The sequence below is a fragment of the Pelobates fuscus genome, chromosome 1, assembly GCF_036172605.1.
Source record: "Pelobates fuscus isolate aPelFus1 chromosome 1, aPelFus1.pri, whole genome shotgun sequence".
Taxonomy (NCBI): domain Eukaryota; kingdom Metazoa; phylum Chordata; class Amphibia; order Anura; family Pelobatidae; genus Pelobates; species Pelobates fuscus.
Window position 1 is genome coordinate 488204753 of NC_086317.1, and position 25631 is coordinate 488230383.

Here is a 25631-nt window from a genome sequence, read left to right on the forward strand (position 1 = left end):
GGTTCTTTGTGTATAGACCTACATGTATTAGCTGGTTCTTTGTGTATGGACCTACATGTATCTGCTGGTTCTTTGTGTATGGACCTACATGTATCTGCTGGTTCTTTGTGTATGGACCTACATGTATCTGCTTGGTTCTTAGTGTATGGACCTACATGTATCTGCTTGGTTCTTAGTGTATGGGCCTACATGTATCAGCTGGTTCTTTGTGTATGGGCCTACGTGTATCTGCTGGTTCTTTGTGTATGGACCTGCATGTATCTGCTTGGTTCTTAGTGTATGGACCTACATGTATCTGCTGGTTCTTTGTGTATGGACCTACATGGATCTGCTGGTTCTTTGTGTCTGGACCTACATGTATCTGCTGGTTCTTTGTGTGTGGACCTACATGTATCTGCTTGGTTCTTAGTGTATGGCCCTACATGTATCAGCTGGTTCTTAGTGTATGGCCCTACATGTATCAGCTGGTTCTTAGTGTATGGACCTACATGTATCAGCTGGTTATTTGTGTATGGACCTGCATGTATCAGCTGGTTCTTTGTGTATGGACCTGCATGTATCTGCTTGGTTCTTAGTGTATGGCCCTACATGTATCCGCTGGTTCTTTGTGTATGGACCTACATGTATCTGCTAGTTCTTTGTGTATGGCCCTACATGTATCAGCTGGTTCTTTGTGTATGGACCTACATGTATCAGCTGGTTCTTTGTGTATGGACCTGCATGTATCTGCTGGTTCTTTGTGTATGGCCCTACATGTATCAGCTGGTTCTTTGTGTATGGACCAACATGTATCTGCTTGGTTCTTAGTGTATGGGCCTACATGTATCAGCTGGTTCTTAGTGTATGGACCTACATGTATCAGCTGGTTCTTTGTGTATGGACCTGCATCTATCAGCTGGTTCTTTGCGTATGGACCTACATGTATCTGCTTGGTACTTAGTGTATGGACCTACATGTATCTGCTGGTTCTTTGTGTATGGACCTACATGTATCTGCTGGTTCTTTGTGTATGGACCTACATGGATCTGCTGGTCCTTTTGTATGGACCTACATGGATCTGCTGGTTCTTTGTGTATGGACCTACATGTATTAGCTGGTTCTTTGTGTATGGACCTACATGTATCTGCTGGTTCTTTGTGTATGGACCTACATGTATCTGCTGGTTCTTTGTGTATGGACCTACATGTATCTGCTTGGTTCTTAGTGTATGGACCTACATGTATCTGCTTGGTTCTTAGTGTATGGGCCTACATGTATCAGCTGGTTCTTTGTGTATGGACCTGCATGTATCTGCTTGGTTCTTAGTGTATGGACCTACATGTATCTGCTGGTTCTTTGTGTATGGACCTACATGGATCTGCTGGTTCTTTGTGTATGGACCTACATGTATCTGCTGGTTCTTTGTGTGTGGACCTACATGTATCTGCTTGGTTCTTAGTGTATGGACCTACATGGATCTGCTGGTTCTTTGTGTATGTGTAACGAAAATATACCCCAACACGCAGGATTCAACTCAACAGAAGACAACACAGAGGGAAGATACGTCTACCGGACCTTAGAATGGCCGGACTCGACGTATATGAGAGGAGTACAGAGTCAGGAACGATCCGAGGTCAAGGGCACAAAGAGACAGCGTAAACTAGGACTAGCCGGGGTCTGGTACACAGTACACAGTAAACAGCAAGCCGGCAAACAGAACAGATAAGGATAAAGAGAAAACGTAGTCAAAAACAAAGCCAAGGTCAGGTACAAAGGAACACAACTGAACACAACAAGCGCTAAAGGGAACTGAAACAGAAACCACGATAGGGCAAGGAACTAAGGGAAAAAGGTGAGTATATATGCCTAAACATATATTTTGATTGGTCCCTGTCACATCCACGCCCCCAAAAGGTAAGTGTATGCGTAGTGTGGCATGACAGGGACCAATGGGAGGCCTTTGCCAATGTAGGCTCCCACTGTCCCTTTAAGAGCGCGCCCGAGACCCACGGCGCGCTCTTAGAGTCTGGCGGAACACGTGACCGCTTCTCGCGGTCACTGCCCACCTTCCTGTTGCAGCCGTCAGATGAGCCGCGCGCGGCTTGAACAGAGGACCCCGGTCGGCCCCTGAGGACACGCCCTCCGGGCGGGGAGGGCCAGGCCTGGCAGGAAAACGAGAATGGAAGGAACGCACAAGGCAAGGAGCGTGAACAGCATCAGCGGAAATCCAACTGTGCTCCTCAGGCCCATAGCCCTTCCAATGCACCAGGTATTGAAGTCGACCTCTAAGGAAACGAGAGTCAAGATCGACAGAAACTTCAAACTCCTCATAACCCTCCACAGAGACAGGAGGGGGAGGAGGAGTATGCCGGGTATAGCGGTTACGTACGTAAGGCTTCAACAATGAAGTGTAAAAGACATTAGGAATACGCAGATTCTTAGGAAGACCCAAGGCATACGAAACAGGATTAACCTTATGCAAAACACGATAAGGACTAATAAAGCGGAGAGCCAATTTCATAGAAGGCACCCGGAGGCGAATATTTTGCGTGGAAAGCAAAACCCTGTCCCCCACGACATAGGAAGGAGCTGCCCTGTGATGCTTGTCAGCCTGCACCTTCTGGCGAGCAGCGGAATCCACCAAAGAACGCTGAACCTGCTCCCAAGTATTACGCAAACCAGCCAAATGCTCGTCCAGAACTGGCATGCCCTGTGAGGAGAAAGCAGCCGGAAGAACAACGGGATGCTGGCCATAGACAACGTAAAAAGGACTTTTGCCGGAAGAATCATGAGTAGCGTTGTTCCGAGCAAACTCAGCCCAAGGAAGAAGGTCAGCCCAATTGTTCTGATGGTGGGATACGAAACAACGAAGGTACTGCTCCAGAGATTGATTGGCACGTTCAGCAGCTCCATTAGACTGGGGGTGGTAAGCGGAAGAAAATGAGAGAGTAATACCCATTTCCGAACAAAAAGCTTTCCAGAACCTGGAAATAAATTGGCTACCCCTATCGGATACAATAGATAAGGGAATGCCATGCAACCGAAACACCTCTCTAGCGAAGATAAGTGCCAGTTCCCTAGACGTGGGCAGCTTGCGAAGGGACACAAAGTGAGCCATCTTGGAAAACCGATCTACTATCATTAGGATAACGGTGTTACCATTCGAGGGGGGTAATTCAACAATAAAATCCATGGACAGGTTAGACCAAGGTCTCTCGGGAACGGGTAACGGATGCAACAGCCCACAAGGAACTCTACGAGAAGATTTCATACAGGCACAAGTAGTACAAGCACCTATATAGTCGTGACATCCTTGCGCAAGGAATCCCACCAAAAATACAGAGAAACAGCTGACACCGTTTTGGAAATACCAGGATGTCCAGCAGTCTTAGTGTCATGATACAACGACAGAATATCCCGTCTCTCGGGAACATCAACAAATAGTTTATCAGTAGGCCTCTCGCTTGGGGCCATGCTTTGTTTCGCTTGTATGGTCTGCAAGAGGGACGAGGAAATAGACAAAATAGTAGTAGCTAATATCCTGTCTGGGGGAATGACAGGAGTAACATCAATCTCCTGTTTGTCAGCAGTTTCGAACTGTCTGGACAGAGCGTCTGCTTTAGTGTTACGATCACCTGGCCTATAGGTGATAATATAATTGAAATGGGACAAAAACAGTGACCACCTAGCCTGCCTAGAAGACAATCTTTTAGCCTCACTAAGATAGGATAGGTTCTTGTGATCCGTAAATATGAGGATGGGATCCTTAGTTCCTTCTAACAAATGTCTCCATAATTTTTCAGTTTCAGAGAGTTTGGCAACACTTAAATGCATGGGTTCCTCCTCAGATACTTTAACACTCTCAGGTTTATCAACTCTGGGGTTAAAGGGTGTAACAAAACGTCTATTCCTGTTTTTAGTATAGAGCCTGTCACGAATCCTATTATCTATATCAATGAGGTAGTCAATAAGGTCCTCTAATGCAATAGGAAGCTCCTTAGCTGCTACCTCATCCAATATAGTGTCAGATAAACCTTCCATGAATGCAGTAGTTAACCCATTGTTGGTCCAATCTACCTGTGAAGTAAGGGTACGAAACTGAATGGCATAGTCAGCCACAGACCTAGAACCCTGTTTAATTCTCATTAATGCTCTTGCGGCATTTTTTGATCTTTTCGTTGTGTCAAAAGTTCTACGAAAAGCCGTAAGGAAACTAGTGAAATCATGCACCATAGGGCCATTAGCCTCCCAAATAGGATTTGCCCACTCAAGAGCTTTATCGGTAAGTTGGTGCATAAGTCGATAAGTTGGTGCACCTTAGACCTTTCTGTGGGAAAGGAGCGTGGATATATCTCAAAGTGGAATTCTATTTGATTAATGAAACCTTAGATTAATGTCTTAGAGTCCCCTCCATACCTAGGAGGAGGTGTTAAATGGGCCGAAGTATTAGGCAAAGTAGATACTTCAGGAAGAAGAGGTGTAGGAGGGTTAGGTGTGGTTGCTGGAATAGTTCTAGATAAGAGCGTTTGGAGAGCCTGGGCTATATGATCCATACGGTGATCCTGCTCTACAAATCTAGCCTCATGAGACGCCATCTGCTGAGCTAAATCTGCGGGGTCCACCATATACATTGGAAGTGTGATCGGAGAGGAGATCCAGACAGAAAAAAAGGGGGGTGTATGTTACCCTATAACATACCAGCTGGAAAGTTTAGAGCCTGTTTCTAAAAAGGCTCGTTACCATGTGAGTGTGCCACTGTATAGACAACTCTAATTTGTGGTTTAAACAACCCTGCACTATATATTGTCTATTTTGTTTTTCCACATATGTCCAATTAAGTTGAACCACCATACCAATACCAATAGGGTGAGTCGACCTTATTTTAAATTAGCGCTGCACTACAATTGCACAGAGTGGAGACGATTCTTTCACTTTCTATCCTCTCTGTGTGTCCTGTTCTGTTTTCTAAATAGTGGGTGATTTTTGGAGCATCCACAAAGTGTTCAAGCTGCTATTATCTAAAACAATTACTAAAAAATAAGCGCCTGTAATTCACACATTTGTTTTTCTTTGATTCTATTGTACACTCTCCAACACGTGTGAAGGCTGCTGGCACTATGTCTATTTTTGAAAATAGGAAAAATTATTGTGTAAATATAGATGCGGTATTTGTTCACCCATCCACAGACTCAGATATGGTTATTGAAAGAGGGTTTGATACCCAGGATTGTAAAAGATCTTTAATTAAAGTTATGAGTCAAGAAATTCGAATTAAATGGGAAGTAGCCACCCTAGATAAATACTTGAGAGAGAATATCTCACCTAGGGGTTTAAGGTATACCAAATATCCCACATTTGATCTTGATGAACAAGAGTTTATGGATGAGTGGACTGATATGCTGGATTCATTTGCTTTGAAATCTATGTCTTTGATTGTAAAAAGAAGAAATGTGACTCTAATCAAACTAGATAAACAAATTAATGAGATGCAGGAGTTGCTAGTTAAACATACAAAAAGTGAAGAATATCAGAGGATTACTGATGAAATTCAAGGTATTCTAAATAGGATCGAAAGAGAGACTATAGAAATCAAAAAGAAAAAATATAAAAGAGACAGATATGATTTTGACCATAAACAAGTCAGATCCTATCAAAGATCTAAACAGGAAGATACGAGAGAGATACACCCCTACCGGTCATGGGATAAATATAATAGCAATTCGTATAAGCGACCGTATAGAGGAAACAAGAATATACCATTTGAAAGAGAAAGAACCCATTATCACAATACACCTAGAAAAAGGAAACCATCAATAAGAAACAAAAAAGAATATGTACCTACTCCCCGCTATGAATCGAAACGTACAGAGAATTCATTAAGAGAAAGGGTGGAATATCCATCCACTTCACATCAGGACTCCAGACGTTTTGAAAGGCCCAAACAGAAAGAAAGAAATCATAGATCAAAATCCCCTATTCTCCATCAAGATAAAAACCCTCAAAATCAAGTCACCTCCCACAACAGGTTTAGTGTCTTAAATAGGGAACCAGAAACTTTTTTTCAAAACGAGAGGCCCAAAGACAAACACAAGACCTTCGCTCCTACTTGGAGGAGGTCTCCACACCTCGATTCTCCACACAAAAGAAGGAGGAGTATAGAGGAAGGGGAGTTAGAGGAGGAAAGAGAACTAAGAAAAGCGAAAAGGGACTGGACACACCACCATCATTAATTTTTAACTTGTCCAGCCAAGTGTTAACTAAGGCCCAAAGTTCAGTTCTGAATAAGGGACTAAAATTTGTTCCGACTAAAGAATTAGACAGATTTGAGATGTATGTGGATTTGAACAAATTTAAGAGACAGCTTTGTCTGAAAAAGTGTTTTGTGAGGAATGATAGACACCTCAATGAAGAGACCACCCAATCTGAGTTTGTACATACAACACTCAGAGAAAAGTCTGTCTTTTTTCCACATAATTTCATTTCTGATGAAATGATAAGCTTTGAAAAGGCAGTTATGCAAGAAATTAATAATATTAAGACTAAAACCATCAATAGGAATCTAAATAAAAAAGAGTGGCTAGCTCTGAAGGAATTACAAAAAGATCAAAACATAGTGATCAAACCTGCGGACAAGGGGGGGGGGGATAGTTGTGATGGACGTAGACAAATATCTCCAGGAGGGTCTGAGATTGGTGGGGGATCCAACTACCTATCTCAGACTTCCCGGTAATCCATCACAGGAGATTGAAACCAAATTCAGGAGTTTCTTTGAGGCTGGTAGAGACAAAGGGATCCTTAATAATCAAGAATATAGTTACTTAAATATCCAACACCCAAGGGTCCCAGTGCTCTACCATCTCCCAAAGATCCACAAGCATCCTGTTGCTCCACCGGGTCGTCCGATAGTCTCTGGAATCAATTCGATTTCCAGTAGACTATCGGAATATATAGACCACTGTCTCCAACCCCTTGTCCAACAAACTCCGAGTCATCTCAAGGACACCATAAGTATACTTCAGACCCTACGAGAGATGACCTGGAAGGAGAGTTACATATTAGTTACGGCTGACGTAAGCTCTCTTTATACGGTTATTCCCCACAATAGAGGAGAGGAGGCGGTAAGATTCCATTTAGAACAGTCAGAATTATATCAACAAGACCAAATAGACTTTATCATCCAGGGCATTCACCTCATATTATGTAATAATTTTTTCTGGTTCTCCAACGATTTTTATTTACAAATATGTGGCACGGCGATGGGAACGAGGTTTGCACCCAGTTATTCGAATCTTTTTATGGCTCTATGGGAGCACATTTTTATTTTGGATAACGCAGACTGGAGTGCAAACCTCGTTTCCTATCGCCGCTATATAGACGACATTTTCTTTGTCTGGGATGGTCCAGAAGAGACTCTCCAACTGTTTCTGGCATATTTGAATTTTAATAATTGGGGGATTAATTTGGTAGCAGAGCACAGTAGACAGAGTGTGAATTTTTTAGATTTGACAATCTATATTGAAGAAAGCACTATAAAAACCAAAACCCACTTCAAGTTGGTAGATGTAAACAACTATATAGATCTACAAAGTTGCCATTTTTCGCCGTGGCTTCTAAACATTCCAAAGTCACAGTTCCTTCGGATACGAAGGAACTGTACTGATACAGCAATATACAATGCCCAAGCGAAGAAATTGAAAAGTCGCTTTATAGAAAAGGGATATAACAATGAGATCCTGCAAAGCACAATAGAAGAAATAAAATCTCAGGATAGACCAAAACTTCTGGAGTATAAGAGCAAGAATGACAATACAAATCAAGATATCCCCTTCCTGTGTAACTTTAATTCAAAAAGTAAACAGGTGAAACGAATTATTAAAAAATTCTGGCCAATACTGAGGACCGATCCCATATTATATAATCTATTACCAGAGCAGCCGAAAGTTGTCTACAGGGGAGCCCCGAGTTTAGCATCAAAGCTAGTTAAAAATCACATAAAAAATGACAATAAGTCCAAAACCTTTTTATATAAAGACGTTTTTTTTGGATGTGGGTTATGTATACCATGTAGGCGGACAGGGAGTAGTAAGAGACATGTGACCACCTTTTTACATCCTCAGGGTAAAAAGAAATATACGATCAAAAATATGATTACGTGTCACACTAAGCAAGTCATATATGTACTTAAGTGCACATGTAATTTATATTATGTAGGGAGAACGAAACGACCGCTATATATAAGGATAAACGAACATGTTCGTAATATTAAGAAAGGATTTATACAACACAGTGTTTCGTCTCACTTTAAAGAACATCATGGGTGTGATCCCCAGTATTTTACTTTTTTTGCCATTCAAAAAATCTATCCCAATTGGAGGGGTGACGATATAATTAAGAAATTGGGTCAGGCGGAGATGCGGTGGATCTTTGATTTGGACACTCTGGTTCCACACGGTCTCAATGTGGACTTTGAGTTGTACCATTTCTTGTGATCCACTGTGCCTCTGCCTGATCAAATTAGGGTTATAGGTGCCCTATTGTATCCCTGTCAGACCTATACCCTTTAAAAAGGTTTATTACATCCTTGTCAGATCTTTGCCTAACTAGAAGCTATTAGTCCTCTTTTTGATCCAATATCAGGGGTTTTCAATATTGTATATAGTTGTATATAAGGGATTTGTGTATTTCATAAGGTTAGGTACTATGCATATATTAGTGGATTTTGGAGTCATATTTCTTTATTATTTTACATTTATCAGATTCATCTTTTTACCCAATTGATGCTGTATAAATTTTTCTCCCCCCTCCTCTTTCCAAATTTGAGCGAAATTCGCTATAGTGTTGCTAAGTGTGATGGGACTGTCATTTCTGCCGAACCGGAAGTGACAGAACAATGCGGCCGCAATGCATTTCGGGATATGTAGTCCCGTCTATCTTTTTTTTTTTTTTTTTTTTGTAAATCTGTTTATTGAGAGATTCAAAAAGGCAATAAATTCAAACGGTTAGGACGCGCAGGTCCAGCATTGCTGAGCATACTATATATGAGAGCGGTTTAACATTATTAACTGCTGGTTAACAGAGGATCAGCGGCGTTCAATACAGTAGTATACATACAGTGATAAGGAGAGGAAAAATAAAAAGGGAGAAAGAAAAACAAACGTGGGCAGCCCCACGTAATAAACTCTTTATACATTGAATCCCGGTGCGTTATGCGGTATTCAGGGATGGACGGTGTCCGGGAGGACCTACCCTTGTGTGCACTACTCAGTGTAGAATTCTACCCTACAGTGCGCTCGACTTTAGTATCCATTTGGAGAGTAAGGTATCCAAGATTTGCGAGCTAGCAGTGTTAATGCCAGAGCGAAACCCTGGTTATGGTAAGGATAGCTGCGGGTACTGAGGTGAAGACCCCAGATCTCAAGTTAACCTGGGAGTCGGGTCCTATGTCTAACAGTAGCTTCGTATTTGTCACCTCGACAAGCCCCATCATCCCAGCGTCTATCTTTTGATGACGTAATGGAGTCAGATCATTGAGTTAAGCTGTGAAAGGGAGGAGTTAAGCACCAAGGTGCATTCCGATAGGATTGAAGTTGAAGAGGAAGTCCCAGACTGATGATGTAAATACCGGAACCAGGAAGCAACACCATGCCGATTGAAAAAGCCTACAGGATAGGTGAAACGCGTTTCGGAGGATCTAAACGGACATTTTATATATATATTTTTTATATGTATTTTATTTGTACTTTTATGCATTTGAATTACATTCAATTTTAATTTTATTAAAAGCACTTTTTTGTGCATTTCGTCCAAAAAGCGGATCCTGTGTTTGGTGTTGCCCAGGCTCAAGAGGGGGTTGTCACCCTTTATTTGACACAAACTTCTGAAACTCAGAGCCAGTTTGGAAGGCTCTGAGCCAGGTGAGCAAATTTCATAATATTTAAAAGTGTGCTTTATACCTGCAGATCTCACTTAGAGATCCTTTTCTCCTTTTCTCCACCATATACATTGGAAGTGTGATCGGAGAGGAGATCCAGACAGAAAAAAAGGGGGGTGTATGTTACCCTATAACATACCAGCTGGAAAGTTTAGAGCCTGTTTCTAAAAAGGCTCGTTACCATGTGAGTGTGCCACTGTATAGACAACTCTAATTTGTGGTTTAAACAACCCTGCACTATATATTGTCTATTTTGTTTTTCCACATATGTCCAATTAAGTTGAACCACCATACCAATACCAATAGGGTGAGTCGACCTTATTTTAAATTAGCGCTGCACTACAATTGCACAGAGTGGAGACGATTCTTTCACTTTCTATCCTCTCTGTGTGTCCTGTTCTGTTTTCTAAATAGTGGGTGATTTTTGGAGCATCCACAAAGTGTTCAAGCTGCTATTATCTAAAACAATTACTAAAAAATAAGCGCCTGTAATTCACACATTTGTTTTTCTTTGACCACTACAGTATGGACCTACATGTATCTGCTGGTTCTTTGTGTATGGACCTACATGTATCTGCTGGTTCTTAGTGTATGGGCCTACATGTATCTGCTGGTTCTTTGTGTATGGGCCTACATGTATCTGCTTGGTTCTTAGTTTATGTACCTACATGTAACTGCTTGGTTCTTTGTGTATGGACCTACATGTATCTGCTGGTTCTTTGTGTATGGACCTACATGTATCTGCTCGTTCTTAGTGTATGGACCTACATGTATCTGCTGGCTCCTAATGTATGGGCCTACATGTATATACTGGTTCTTAGTGTATGGGCCTAAATGTATCTGCTGGCTGTAAAATCCTGATCTAGTGCACTTCTTCTCTTACTGTCCTCTGTTCCAAGTGCTGTGATGTGTGGATGAGAGACCTGTTTTGTTGTTGGGTGCAGGTGACTTCATAGCTGAAGCGGCAAAAGAAAAGTGGGACAGACTTCGGATTATCTGTAGCCAGCCCTTCAACAAGCAAGCCATGTTTGGACTGTCATTCGTACGCCTACAATCCCCACTTAGCGAAGACGATCAGAACAGTCATAAAACAGCATCTCAGGCAAAGTATCTCTAACCTCTTTTTTGGTTTCTCTGCTGGTTGTTGTCACTTAGTGCCTTCACCCATGGGGCGTTATTTAAAGAAGACTGAACTAAGAAAAAGAAATATCAACATCAATATTAGTCATAGTGTTAAGTATATTCTACAAATTGAGAACAATATTCATCCAAAACACGTGACCTAATAAAATACAGAAAATCTGTACATTTAGCACTTGCTCTGACTCCATCTAGAGCTGCTCTTCACCCGTCACACCTACTAAATACACATTCACCATGTCTAGATCAACACGTAGTCTGTGCAGGGGAGGAGATTGCTCCTGTCATCCAGTCATGGTTTCCCATGCTGTAGGGCTGTTATAGAATAGTATGAGAAAGCACACACAGTATTGGTAAAACACTCTCAAAGTCTCAGAAAGATATCAGTCACTTATGGTTCCCAAAATACAGAGACATATTTTTATTGTTGAAGTAATGTCTTGTAACTCTTGCTTTGTTTCCACAGATTGAAGTGTCACAGGACAGCAGCTTGTCTAACTCTCGTCTTCCCTACTCACCTTCCAGGGAGTCCCTGGCGAATGGCAGAGAGGACAATAAACTGTGAGAGCCTGTATTATTACCTTATAATAAAACAGTGCACTGTAATGTTATACGTGATATAAATGTGCACCATGTCACCCAGAATGTCTCTGTAACGGATCACCTGGCACCCCGACTGGGTACCTCCGTTAATGGATGCTCCTAGCGCTTCCAGAGGACTCCAAGCACTCCACCAGACACCATAAGCACCGCAGGCTGCAGCTATCTCCCTTCAGAACAAAGCAGGAACAAGCTCTTACAAGAGCTCAGTGATTATAGCAAGGGAATATGCCTAGCATAGCAATCCCTTATAGCAGATTCCCCCAATAAGAGACAGGACTCAAGTTGAGGGTAAAAATAGAACTCTCTGGCTGCTAGCTTGCAGCCCTTTTTATTAGGTGCTCCCATGAAGGGGAGGGACACACACAGTAACGTACATTAACCAATCACACAATAGTTACATCCCACACATAGCCCTCCCCTCTACCTGTAAACTAATTATCTGTACACACAGGAAAATACAATTATCATAGGTAGGGAAAATACAGTTTTTACACAACATTCATAACTCCCAAAATATACATCACATTCGCATAAAAATACATATTCACAATCAATCCATTCAGGGGAACAACATACTCAAAAATCATACGAATTGGACCAGGGGTTCAAAAGTTAGTACAAATGTGCATTTGACCTTCTGGAAGCATGGTTTTACAGGGCCCTCTATCCTGGAGACAATGGGGGGGAGTAATCCAATTATCCAGGACTAGAGGCAGACTCCATTAACCACATGGTTGCAAAACGACATAAAACACTTTAAAATACATAAAGTCACATTTTACACATAACACACAGACATTTCACATATCCCCAGATAGCTCAGGTCTGAGTGCACATTATTAGGTGAATGGCACTCAGACCAACCGAATACAGTTTAATCGCCATGGAGCCAAAGTCTTTAATCACACGAATAGGCTCCATGGCATAGCTATCTGGGTTACCACAGCTCACACAGGGCAAGTACCAAATGACCCCACTGTATTTAAAGGGCCAGAATGAGTGACATACACTCTGGTATGGCCGAATACTGTTTTTAAAGGGCCCAATCTCCCAGGGCCATAGTCCAAAGGCAGCAGGCGGGCAGCCAGGCTTCTCCAATGCAATGTGGCGAGATTGCTCTCGTCACATCTCTCCCCTTTTCCAAACAGACTAACAGGGTATCTGACCTCCTGCCGGTCAGTGCCCTTGTTAGTCCAGCAGCCCACCCACAAAACAGAAACAGCAATACAGCCCACCCACAATAACTGGTTACTACACCTGGGTAGAGGAGAAATTTGTCCATGTCCAGGTGCCTCACCATGGCTGTGTGGGGGACTGGTAGGCTGCCTTGGTGGGTTGCTGAGTGGGCAGAGACCAGCGGTACTCTGCCCTGATGCCAGCACTACCACGGGAGTAGTCTGGTTGAAGCCTGGTTGCTGGAGACCGACTGTCTCCCCTTTAGCTGCACTGCTCTGCTGCTGGAGACCGACTGTCTCCCCTTTAGTTACACAGCTCTGCTGCTGGAGACCGACTGTCTCCCCTTTGGCTAAACAGCCCTGTCGTGGGGGGGCAGGACCGACCATCCCTACCCCCTGTGTGGTAAGTGCAGAGACCACGGTCCCATCTGCACCGGTGGGGGGCTTACAGTCTCCCCCTGGTACATTAAGCTGCCGCTGGGGAGAGGGGGTAACAGGCTCCTCTCCCAATAGAACACTCTGCCGCTGGGGAAAGGAGACTGGGCTCTCCCCCTGGGGAAAGGAGACTGGGCTCTCTATTCCCTGCACATTACGGATCCGCTGCTGGGGAGAGGTAGTAGCAAGCTCCTCTCCCATACATACTTTCCGCCTTTGTGGAGGGAGACCGACTGTCTCTCCTCCCAATACAGTGTCCTGCTGCTGGGGGGGGGGAGGTCGATGCTCTCCACTTTCTGTAACTCCAGCTCTAGTTGGGGATCTGGGCCGGTTGCCCAGCATCCCTGTAGGGCCGGTGGAGAGATCTCGGTCCCATCTCCACCTGCCTGCAGGGGGTCCTCCCAGGACCAGTCTATGAGGTCCTCTACCTCGGGTACCTCTGGTTGCTGTTGGGGAGGGAGACCGGTTGTCTCTTCCTCCAATAACCCATTCTGCCGCTGGGGAGTGAGACCGACTGTCTCCCCTCCCTGTAAAACATACTGCCGCTGGGGATCTGGGCCGGGTGCCCAGCATCCCTGTAGGGCCGGTAGAGAGACCTCGGTCCCATCTCCACCGGCCACCTCGGTTTCTTCCTCGTCCCACTCTACCTGTGGCTGGAGTTTCTCCCAACGTGCCCACTGGCCTTCCCTCAAAGCCCTGTGTTGTAGGTTCCGGGTCACCATGTCCCACACGAACCACACGTATTTCTCCTCTGGATTGGGTCCGTAAAACTTCAGGTGCAACCCTACCATCGTGCCAAACTCTAGTACGGAGTAGCTATACGCTATGCTTGCTGTAGCCACTGCTGGTTCCATTATGTTGCTGAAGATAGGGACGCTGCACAACTCCACACGTTACCGGTGTCTCTGAGCTGCTTCTCCTCGCACTAGGACGCCATCCCACCGCTTGCCACCAATGTAACGGATCACCTGGCACCCCGACTGGGTACCTCCGTTAATGGATGCTCCTAGCGCTTCCAGAGGACTCCAAGCACTCCACCAGACACCATAAGCACCGCAGGCTGCAGCTATCTCCCTTCAGAACGAAGCAGGAACAAGCTCTTACAAGAGCTCAGTGATTATAGCAAGGGAATATGCCTAGCATAGCAATCCCTTATAGCAGATTCCCCCAATAAGAGACAGGACTCAAGTTGAGGGTAAAAATAGAACTCTCTGGCTGCTAGCTTGCAGCCCTTTTTATTAGGTGCTCCCATGAAGGGGAGGGACACACACAGTAACGTACATTAACCAATCACACAATAGTTACATCCCACACATAGCCCTCCCCTCTACCTGTAAACTAATTATCTGTACACACAGGAAAATACAATTATCATAGGTAGGGAAAATACAGTTTTTACACAACATTCATAACTCCCAAAATATACATCACATTCGCATAAAAATACATATTCACAATCAATCCATTCAGGGGAACAACATACTCAAAAATCATACGAATTGGACCAGGGGTTCAAAAGTTAGTACAAATGTGCATTTGACCTTCTGGAAGCATGGTTTTACAGGGCCCTCTATCCTGGAGACAATGGGGGGGAGTAATCCAATTATCCAGGACTAGAGGCAGACTCCATTAACCACATGGTTGCAAAACGACATAAAACACTTTAAAATACATAAAGTCACATTTTACACATAACACACAGACATTTCACATATCCCCTGATAGCTCAGGTCTGGGTGCACATTATTAGGTGAATGGCACTCAGACCAACCGAATACAGTTTAATCGCCATGGAGCCAAAGTCTTTAATCACACGAATAGGCTCCATGGCATAGCTATCTGGGTTACCACAGCTCACACAGGGCAAGTACCAAATGACCCCACTGTATTTAAAGGGCCAGAATGAGTGACATACACTCTGGTATGGCCGAATACTGTTTTTAAAGGGCCCAATCTCCCAGGGCCATAGTCCAAAGGCAGCAGGCGGGCAGCCAGGCTTCTCCAATGCAATGTGGCGAGATTGCTCTCGTCACAGTCTCAATTCTGAGAATGTCCCATGTCTCTACCTTTCTATAAGGGCATTGCGATACCTCAGACAGACAGAGAGATACATAGTGGTTCACTCAGGTATAGTCAGAGAGAGTGATACACAGAAAGAGACATACAGACTGTCTCGATTCTCAGACTGTCCTGTGCCTCTACCCTTCTACAAGGGCATTGCGATACCTGAGACATGCAGACAGAGAGAGACAGATACATAGTGGTTCACTCAGGTATAGTCAGAGAGAGTGATACACAGAAAGAGACATACAGACTGTCTCGATTCCCAGACTGTCCTGTGCCTCTACCCTTCTACAAGGGCATTGCGATACCTGAGACATGCAGACAGAGAGAGACAGATACATAGTGGTTCACGCAGGTATAGTCAGAGAGAGTGATACACAGAAAGAGACATACAGACTGTCTCGATTCCCAGACTGTCCTGTGTCTCTACCTTTCTATAAGGGCATTGCGATACCCAAGACAGACAGACAGACAGACAGAGAGATACATATTGATTCACTCAGGTATAAACGTTAATATCTCGTCTAGCTACCATGTGGTAAACATTAACTATAGCGTTTAAAAGGGATTTTGCTCATGTTTTCTCCCTCTTCGCTGTGTTCTCTCTGCAGTCTTCCCGCCTCCTTGTCTGAGATCATCAACCTTTAATATATATTTAAATTCCTCTTGATGATCTCTCCCATAGGAAAGCACTGGGAGGCCTTTGCTGGTGCATGGCACAAGTCTCTATGGAGGTATTTCAGGAGTGACAAGCACTAAAGGCATTTATACCCGGTAATGTTGCTGTTCCTACAGAACTGCAATGTTTTCATTTGCTGGTTTAAAATTACAGTAACATGGCACCCAGAGCACTAATTTGATATGAAATGGTCTGGGTGTCTATAGTGTCCCTTTAACGAGCAGTAATTAATACAAATAGGGGCATACAACCCCATAGCGGTCACACATAGAAATCATAGTAAATAATTGTAGATTATGCTAACGTAGTGTACCTATAATCTTAATTTTAATAATGACAGGAGGCAAGTATTTTGCATAACTTTCTTTACTTTATGCCTCCAGCAGCACAAGTCAATCAGAAAAAAACTTTAAACCAATCAGTAACAGGCATCACATCCATATATAAAGCCCTGACAAACACATGACTTCCTCTTTCTTTGATGCGAAAACAGTCTATTATAATGGCAAGGAATTCAAATAACAGTCCTGAGTAACGTGTAGAACATATCTTGGAACGAGACTTGAAACCTTCCAGCTTTATCTTGATCTTGATCTTTATGGGGATTACTCTGAAAAGAACAGAAATACGTGAAAGGTGGTGGAACCCAACTGATGTCCACATTAAATCCAGTACTATATGCATCTATATTTATATTAAGTTAATATACTGAAACATTAAACAGCCATAGTATACTTAATAATCAACACGGATCTAACACATGTCAACCAAATAAGCACCCCATAAATATACTGAAATACCAAAACCTTATAATTACACTGTGAAAATGACAACTAGAAAATTAGAATTTCCCAGAGTATAGGGAGGGAACAGGGAGGGAAAATACTCGCCTCCTGTCATTATTAAAATTAAGATTATAGGTACACTACGTTAGCATAATGTAACGGATCGCCTGGCACCCCGACTGGGTACCTCCGTTAAAGGATGCTCCTAGCGCTTCCTGAGGACTCCAAGCACTCTGGCAGACACCACAATCACCGAATCTGAGAAGCATATAAATCCTCTCAAGCCTCTGAATGCTGTAGACAGTTGAATAGGAACCATACGAATAGGTTTTCACTCCTAGCAGTCAAACTGGAACAGAATACAATAAATCCTTCCCCCAATAATGAGACGACACTTCACTTTGAGGGTAAAACAGGAACTCTGGACTGGCTCATCCAGCCTGGCTTTTATTTCCATCTCACACATACAGGCCACACCCAGGGGGAGGCATATAATGACCAATAGTATCACGGGTGCAACCCACACATCCCCTCCCCTTAGTGTGACACATAATCCCATTATTCATACAGTTTAAAATATACTTTTTACACAATATTTATAACTTCAAAACCATACATCACATTCACACAAAATTACATATCCACAATCAATCCATTCATGGGGAAAAATGGCATGGATCAGACCAGGGGTTCAAAAGTTTGTAAAGTATCTTTTAAAACCCCTAGTTTTACAGCTCAGACCGGTTTTTACAGAGCCTTCTCTGTGCTGGAGAAGTAATCCAATTATCTCCAGCACAGAGACAGACTCCATTGAGCACATGGGAGCACAAAGACAGTAAAACACTTTCAAATACATAAAGTTACTTTTTATACATAACACACAGACATTTCACATATCCCCAGATAGCTGGGATCTGAGCGCACAAAACTACCGAATAGCGCGCAGATCCTATTCACACAGTACAATTGCCATGCAGCTAAAGTCTTTCCCATAGTCTTTCATTATATGAATAGGCTCCATGGTATAGCTATCTGGGTTAACACATTCACATAAAGTCTGGTCCATAGTCCAAAGGCAAGAGACGGGCAAGCAGCCCCCTCCAAGGACACGTGGCGAGGTCGGTTTCGCCACACATAATCTACAATTTTATCACATGACAGGAGGCTTCATATTTTGCATTTTTAAAGCTGTGGTATGAGCGAGAAGGATGCGTGTGTGGTTTGAGGAAATTAAATATACGGAAGTTTTCTCGCCGTGTCCAATTCACCGCCTGTAAAATATAGAGGCCCCCCCGTGAAGGCCTGAGAAGCAGCCGCGCCTCGTACCGAATGAGTACTCAAACACGTCTCCACCCTCGCTAGCGATAACAACCAATGAACTCATCTAGGCGGTGTTCATGGTAACTGGCTTGTATGGTTGGTATAAGACCAGCAGATGTCTTGAATGTGACAATCTAAGTGTTGTCGTGATCTCCGTATAACAAAATACCGCTATAACTGTACAAAGACTGGGGAACCGCCGGGAACAGGGTAAGATACTGACGCGAATAAGATTTAGTTCTACGAGACACCGTAGAAATCATTCCTTCTGGTGATACCGAAAAGACCGTCTATGTTGAACTCCAGTACATCTGATACCCGACGAAAAGACCTAAAGTAACGTGACTACGGCTGACGGAGGGATAGGGTCGTGTTATCTGACTATTTCCAAAAAATTCAACATCGAGGAGATAGGGGTAATAAAAGGATCGCAGTCCCTTTCCATACACCAGCGAACTCCAGGTGTTCCATGCGGATAAGTTATTTCGGGGAATACCTGTTGTCCATGAGTCCCATAATAGGTCTCTAGTTGGTTGTGATAGTCCCTTGACATACCAGTCTCCCTTGGAAGACACCAATCCACCAATTCCAGATGCTCCTGCATTATCAATGGATGATGTTTTCCTTTTGGATCTGTCCGAAGGCAAGAAACTGAAGAAGTCGTACTTCAACGCTCACGCACCTACCTGACAGGCAGGGGGAGACACCCTAGGTGACTTATACACACGAGGAACACAGCCGAGACCACACACCCACATAGGGTAAAAGTGTCGACCTTCACGACTGCTTAACTAAATATAACTATAAAATGTGTACTGTCTAATAATGCTACCTATGTTTTTGATTGTTGACATTTCAGCGGATGAGAGCTGTTGTGGCATTGTCTGCTACCATGTTTAATATGTGCACAAAAAAAATAAAGAATTTAAAACTGAAGAAGTCGAGGATGATCCCAATTAAGGACAATCATTCTGGGTGTCACGCTTGATTCCTTTACCTCGGTAATGAGTACTATCGAAGTCTTTGCTATTCTGATCCCAATTTCATAGGTGTGCCCGGATCTCAGGCAGTGAGCTTTCAGCCGATGTCTGGCCTGGTAGTGAAGTGTTCCTGGGCAATAGTCAAAGGATTATGGTGCCTTTCCGCCGTACCCGTCAAATTTTCTTACGAATTGTCGCTATCGATGATGTGGGAAGGTGGAATCCGCCCAAGGTGGAATCTATTCCAAAGTAGAGGAACAGTCACTCGAAACTGGGATCGAACCGGCTCCTCTCTGTTCACAATGTATCCCAACAATTCCCGAAACTGTAACATAAATCTAGTTTTGTGAACGTAGTCAGGAATAGTACTTGCAAAAGGTCCGTAAGTCGTCTAGGTATGCGACAGCGGATACCCTTTGCTCTTCATTGCGCCGTGGCGGGCTTCAGAAACTTCATGAGGCACCATGTGAACCAGTAGGTAAGTGTCCTTCAAATCCAACATTGCGAACTCCTTTCCAGGAGTAGGTCCCTTAAGAGATGGATACCTTCCTTCTTGAGTTGTTGGTACACCCCAAAACCATTGGGTTGGCATAGGTTGATGACTGGGCGATAGTCTCCTGTCTTCTTCCTTACTACCAAACCAGGTCCCCTCGCTCTTTCGTCCCTAACTTCAATGGTTTAAAATCCATCTTTAATTGGGCTGCTATGCGCCGTTCTGTGCCCCTGTCTGCCTTGCGTTCCCCAACCTACATATTGCCCTTAGCACCCATTCCCTCACATCGTGAGCTTCTAGAGGTGAGTCTTGGGTGGGGTCAGTTCCGCAAAGTATCAAATTTTTACTCGGGGCTGATCATGTCCAGTATTTCATCCTAACTAGTTTTGAGTCCTTCTCCTACATCTTTACGTGGACCCCGGCCTGATCGGGACATAAATATCACCACAGTGATACCGAGCTCCCTGGTGAGGACTATCTTGTTCGGTCATAAAGGGCGTGGGCATTCCACCCTGAGCTTGTCTCGGACTTCTTTTCCCCGAAGCCGGAAGTGGGAAAGTGTGCCCGGTGCTCCGGTAAACCCCATTCGGATGACCCTGGGTATCGGATGGAGCGTGAGTCAAACGAGAGTGTCCAGTGTGCCAAAGAAAAACCTTTCTTGCTAGGCCGGTCTTGTCACTTTACCTCTTCAGATGGAGACTCTTCTGCTCTCCATTCTCTCATGATCTCCAGAGAAGGGGAGGGATGAGGTCTTCGTCCCCTGATGATGGAGCCTGAGATGGTTAATGGACAGGACGTTCTGAGATACGGTTCCGCTAAGTCGGGGTGTTCTCTTTCCCCTTTGGGGAAGCCGTGTTGGAGCCCTTTCAATAGTGTTTCGATGATAAGGTGTCTGACCTAACGTTGTCGGTATCTCTCGCTTCCATTGGTGTTGGTGCCGTTGCACCCGCTCCGTCGCATGGGTTGTTAGCCAGCATATTGGAGAAGACTTCTTCCCCCGGAGCTGCCCTGGCGGCCTTAATCCTCGCCTGAAAATCGGTCGGGGATATTGAGGGAAGTCCGACCTGTTGGTTTACACCCTTTCGGTCTGTGGGGGACCGGGTCGTACAACAGTACACTTATTGCCACTCAGTGGGTCTCCGTGTATGACTGGGGTCACCCAGAATTTCGATCAATCAGTACCACTTTCGCAAGCTCCGGGGAGTGGTCTGGGAATGAGGACACCCTCAGTAAGACCGGGATGAGCAGTCTGCAATGTCGGGACGTAGCCAGAGTATGGGAGATGTAAAAACCTCAATATGTATAATCCAAGGGTTCATCCTTATATGGTCTATAATTGTGGAGTTTGGCAGCACTGTGAGTTCTCCTTCCCGGTTAAGGGAAGGGCGTACGGATCCTCCAGTTGAAGCATAGAGGTGTCGGAATACATGCATCTAGTGCGCCCTGGTCTGTGCATACTATGACAGAGCGTACTCTGAAGGTAGAAGCCCTAGAACGGGCGCATGGGTTCACCCCGTCCGGCAGGGGGGTCACCCCTTCGTACCTGTGCCACTAGCTCAGGAGTAAGACTCGTCTGGGGGTCACCCAGCGTAGGGGGGTCACCCCTGTATGTGTGTCTCTTATGGCATGTTAGGACACTCTTTCGGTCTGTGGGATATCGAACAGGTGTCAGGTACGGTAGTACATTTATTGCCACTAGAGGGCCTCCACGTACAACTGGGGTTCACCCAGAATTGTTTCAATACGTACCACTCACAGATTTCCTGGGAGTGGTCTGAGGAGGGGATCACCCTCAATAAGACCGGGATGAGCGGTCAGTAATGTCGGGACATAGCCCGTATATGGGGAGGTATGGTAGCCTCCAAATTATCCAAGGGGTCACCCTTATTGGATATAGTACTGTGGAGATTTGGCAGCACCGTGAGCTCTCCTTGCTGGTTCTGTCGACATACATGTATCCAGTGTGTTCTGGTCTGTGTATACAGTAACGGATCGTACTCCGTGGTTATGATCCCGTCCTAGGGCGTGGGGGTTAACCCCAGTATATATATGTCACTAGTACCGGAATAGGATTCGCTTGGGGTTCGCCCAGCGCAGGGGTCCACCCCAGTATATGTATGTCAGTAGGACAGGAACCAGATTCGCTTGGGGGTCACCCAGCGTAGGGGGTTCACCCCAGTATATGTATGTCAGTAGGACAGGAACCAGATTCGCTTGGGGGTCACCCAGCATAGGGGGTTCACCCCAGTATATGTATGTCAGTAGGACAGGAACCAGATTCGCTTGGGGGTCACCCAGCATAGGGGGTTCACCCCAGTAAATGTATGTCACTAGGACAGGGACCAGATTCGCTTGGGGTACATCCATTGTAAGGGGGGTCACCCCTGTACCACAATGTCCTTGGACAGGTGTCTGCCACGCTTGGGGTTCACCCAGCGTAAGGGGGGTCACCCCTGTTAATCACTCCGTTATGCGCCTCCACTACTATGTCCTGGGAGGTGTATCCCTGTGGGGAAGGAGTGTATCCAGTGGTTGTGAGGTCCAGTTGGAGTAGGGAGCTGGGTAAATTAGCGTCTCTCCCTGCCCCCAGACAGAGTACTGCACCCACTATATGCACACAGCAGGGATCAGTCCTACATAATGGGACACTCCATGCATAATCCTCCATCAAAAGTACCTATAAAGCTTTATTCCACCTGCCAGTGTTATGTAATAGTATTGATTTCAGCAGTGAACATTCCATACATAATCTCCCAGAAAAGGACTTGGAGAACTTTATTTCACAGGAAACTGATTTTATACAGTACAGATCAGGCTGCCAGTTCGTGGGAATCACGAACTGGCTAAAACAAAACGGCCGACATGAATCTCGCGAGAGCTGCGAGATTCAAGATGGCCGCTGTTCGCGCGCAAATGCGCCGCGCGGCCCGAGATCGCCAAAGCGATCGCGGACCGCCGGAGCAGTACTGAGTCCCCCCGGTACCCCCAACCCCCAGAGACCTGCCCTGAAGTCCTGGCACCAGCGCAAACCAAACGCGATCGCGGCAAAACGCTGCGATCCGCGCGAGACTAAAGCAGAGAATGTGATAGAACAAAGTGCCAGCAGAGACAAGTCTAATATAAAACGTAAAAGCAACAGCAAATATCAGGGTAGAAAAGACAAAGCTAATCCCCACAATGTAAAAGGAACTGAGCAAATATCAGGTTAGAAAGACAAAGCTAATACCAAATGTAAAGGCAACTTAGCAAATATCAGGTTAGAAAGACAAAGCTAATACCCACAATGTAAAAGGAACTGAGCAAATATCAGGTTAGAAAGACAAAGCTAATACCCACAATGTAAAAGGAACTGAGCAAATATCAGGTTAGAAAGACAAAGCTAATACCCACAATGTAAAAGGAACTGAGCAAATATCAGGTTAGAAAGACAAAGCTAATACCCACAATGTAAAAGGAACTGAGCAAATATCAGGTTAGAAAGACAAAGCTAATACCCACAATGTAAAGGCAACTTAGCAAATATCAGGTTAGAAAGACAAAGCTAATACCAAATGTAGAAGGAACTTAGCAATTATCAGGTTAGAAAGACAAAGCTAATACCAAAATGTAAAAGCAACTTAGCAAATTATCAGGGGAGAGAAGGGAGAGGGTAGCAGGGGACAAATACCACACCATAAACATTCAAATATAATTATAAATGTAATATAAATGAAAACTGTTTGGAGCAAAATACTCTGACCTGTGCCTTGGCTGGTAAGCAGCAAAGAAAGAGGAAGTCATGTATCTGTCAGGGCTTTATATATGGATGTGATGCCTGTTACTGATTGGTTTAAAGTTTTTTTCTGATTGACTTGTGCTGCTGGAGGCATAAAGTAAAGAAAGTTATGCAAAATACGAAGCCTCCTGTCATGTGATAAAATTGGCAATTGCACTCCAAATGCTTATAAAAATATAACATTTATTGAATATCACATGAAAATAAAAATTAATTTATATACACCTATATGCTAAGGAATTATATACACATAGTCAGACAAAACAAATGTCAAGTACCATAGCAGATAAGACTAGTGAGGACTCGAGGCATAACATACCCAACAACCAACATTTCGACCTGTTGGACTTTCTCAAGGTATATTATCACTAGTCTTATGTGCTATGATACATGACGTTTGTTTTGTCTGATTATGTGTATTTAATTCCTGTATTTATTTTTGGCATTAGGTTCTATTTTACAGCTTATATATTTTTTTACATTATATTGGATGGTGTAACGACATTATATATTATTATATTTGGGTACATATACCTGAACATATAAGTGTATAGCTGTTAATTGACATTTCTTTATGTGATAGTCAGTAAAATTTATATTTTTATAAGCGTCTGGAGTGCGGTTGGCAATTAATTTCTGTGGCGGACCACCTGGCATCCCGACTGGGTGCCTCCGCTAATCACTGCACCACAAGCACCGCACCAGACACCATCAGCACTGTAGTCCCCACTTCCAGCATTAGAGCTTGGTTGGGGTCTTGCTGTCCTCCACCCACCCTGGACCTAAGACCAGGATCCAACTTCCAGAGGGTAGACCTCTCCTCCAAGAGAGTGTAGCAATATGCTCTTAAAAAAGCAAGTGATTATAACCCAGGGGAGTATAGTGATATAGTAATCCCCAGAGTAGATACAGCTGTTCCCCCTCACACATGAGATGAGGCTCTATGTTGAGGGTGAGCAGAAATTCATTTATTGGCAGCCACAACTGGCTTTATTTGCAGGTCCCCATGCAAGGGGCACTCCCCCCTGGACCTGAGAGTAGACCACAGTAGAAACATACACACGATTACATTGGCTCTCATATACATATATATTATCAAAATACATGTAGAATGAAATAATATATATATCTATATACATAAGTATATACGTATATATCACTATATATATACCTAAATATAAATAAAAATAATTTTAAAAAATGATATACTGTGACGAAGTGCCCTTCGCCACTTTGTCCTGGAGAGGCCTGCTTGCCTGTCTCCTCCCCTGCGACTATGGCCCTTGGGAGATTGAACCCTCTTAAACCAGCATTTGGGCTTATGGACTTTTATTGGACTGTGTATGGCCCTTTAAGAACCATCTGTGGGCACATTGTGACTTTGGTGAACAATGCCCCTTTCAGACTATGGCCCCTGGAAGATATTGCCTGTTAAAGACTATTTTAGCAGATTGGATTTTAAAAGACTCTTGCTGCCCCTTTAAATTGTATTGGAGCAGTTATGCAGCTTTAAATTAGCACTTCGGATGCAGCCAAAGTAGTCGAAGTGGCCGCCATTTGACAAACGAACACGTGGCAGCGGCCATCTTTGTTCATTCAAACGAGGTCAGCGGTATGTGTAGCCAAATCCATGGAACTGAAATCGGCTACACATTTCAACGAACACCGCTGACCCTTACCTTCTCCTACACTCCGTTTTCAGCTGCAGAGACTAAGTTCTGTTCGGCAGTTTTAACTCACTGCTATACTAAGCTAAATGCACGAACGGCCCCGTTCGTGCATTCGAATGGGACTTAGTCATTTTTCTGTGTAAAATAGACCGACCGCACAGCCCAAATCTATGGAACTGTGTTGGGCAGGAAAATGTGCTTGCGGTCAGTCATAAAGGACTCTACTGGATGGATTTGTCTGATTTTTGAGAGTGTTTATGTTTAAAGTTTGCTTATTCTGAATATGTAATTTTTAAAGTTATAGTACATGTATAAAAACTGTATTTTTCCTGCTTGTGATAATTATGTTAACCCATTGTGTACCATAATTAGATCACAGGCAGAGGGGAGGATTTTGTGTATAATTGCTGGGAGTGTTTTCTGTAATCTACGTGTGTTATTGGTTGTTCTGTAAAACCCTGTGGGTGGTCCTATGTAGGGAAAACCTGCATAAAAGAAGGCCCTTTGGTGCCAAGTAAAACAGATCTTCTTGACCCTCAACACGTAGCCTTGTCTCGTTATTGGAGGGAGCTGCTATAATCACACTGGGGATTGCTGTGCTC

At 44.0% G+C, this 25631-nt stretch overlaps 1 protein-coding gene across 1 annotated transcript in view; it reads left to right on the top strand.

Annotated features, from left to right (window-relative positions):
• Window positions 1–25631, top strand: part of XNDC1N (XRCC1 N-terminal domain containing 1, N-terminal like) — a 103726-nt gene that overhangs the window by 70382 nt on the left and 7713 nt on the right. Inside the window, exons 5-6 of the mRNA XM_063441605.1 lie at window positions 10855–11012; window positions 11517–11611. Coding sequence (XP_063297675.1) covers window positions 10855–11012; window positions 11517–11611 — 253 coding nt within the window. The remainder of the gene's footprint in view (window positions 1–10854; window positions 11013–11516; window positions 11612–25631) is intronic.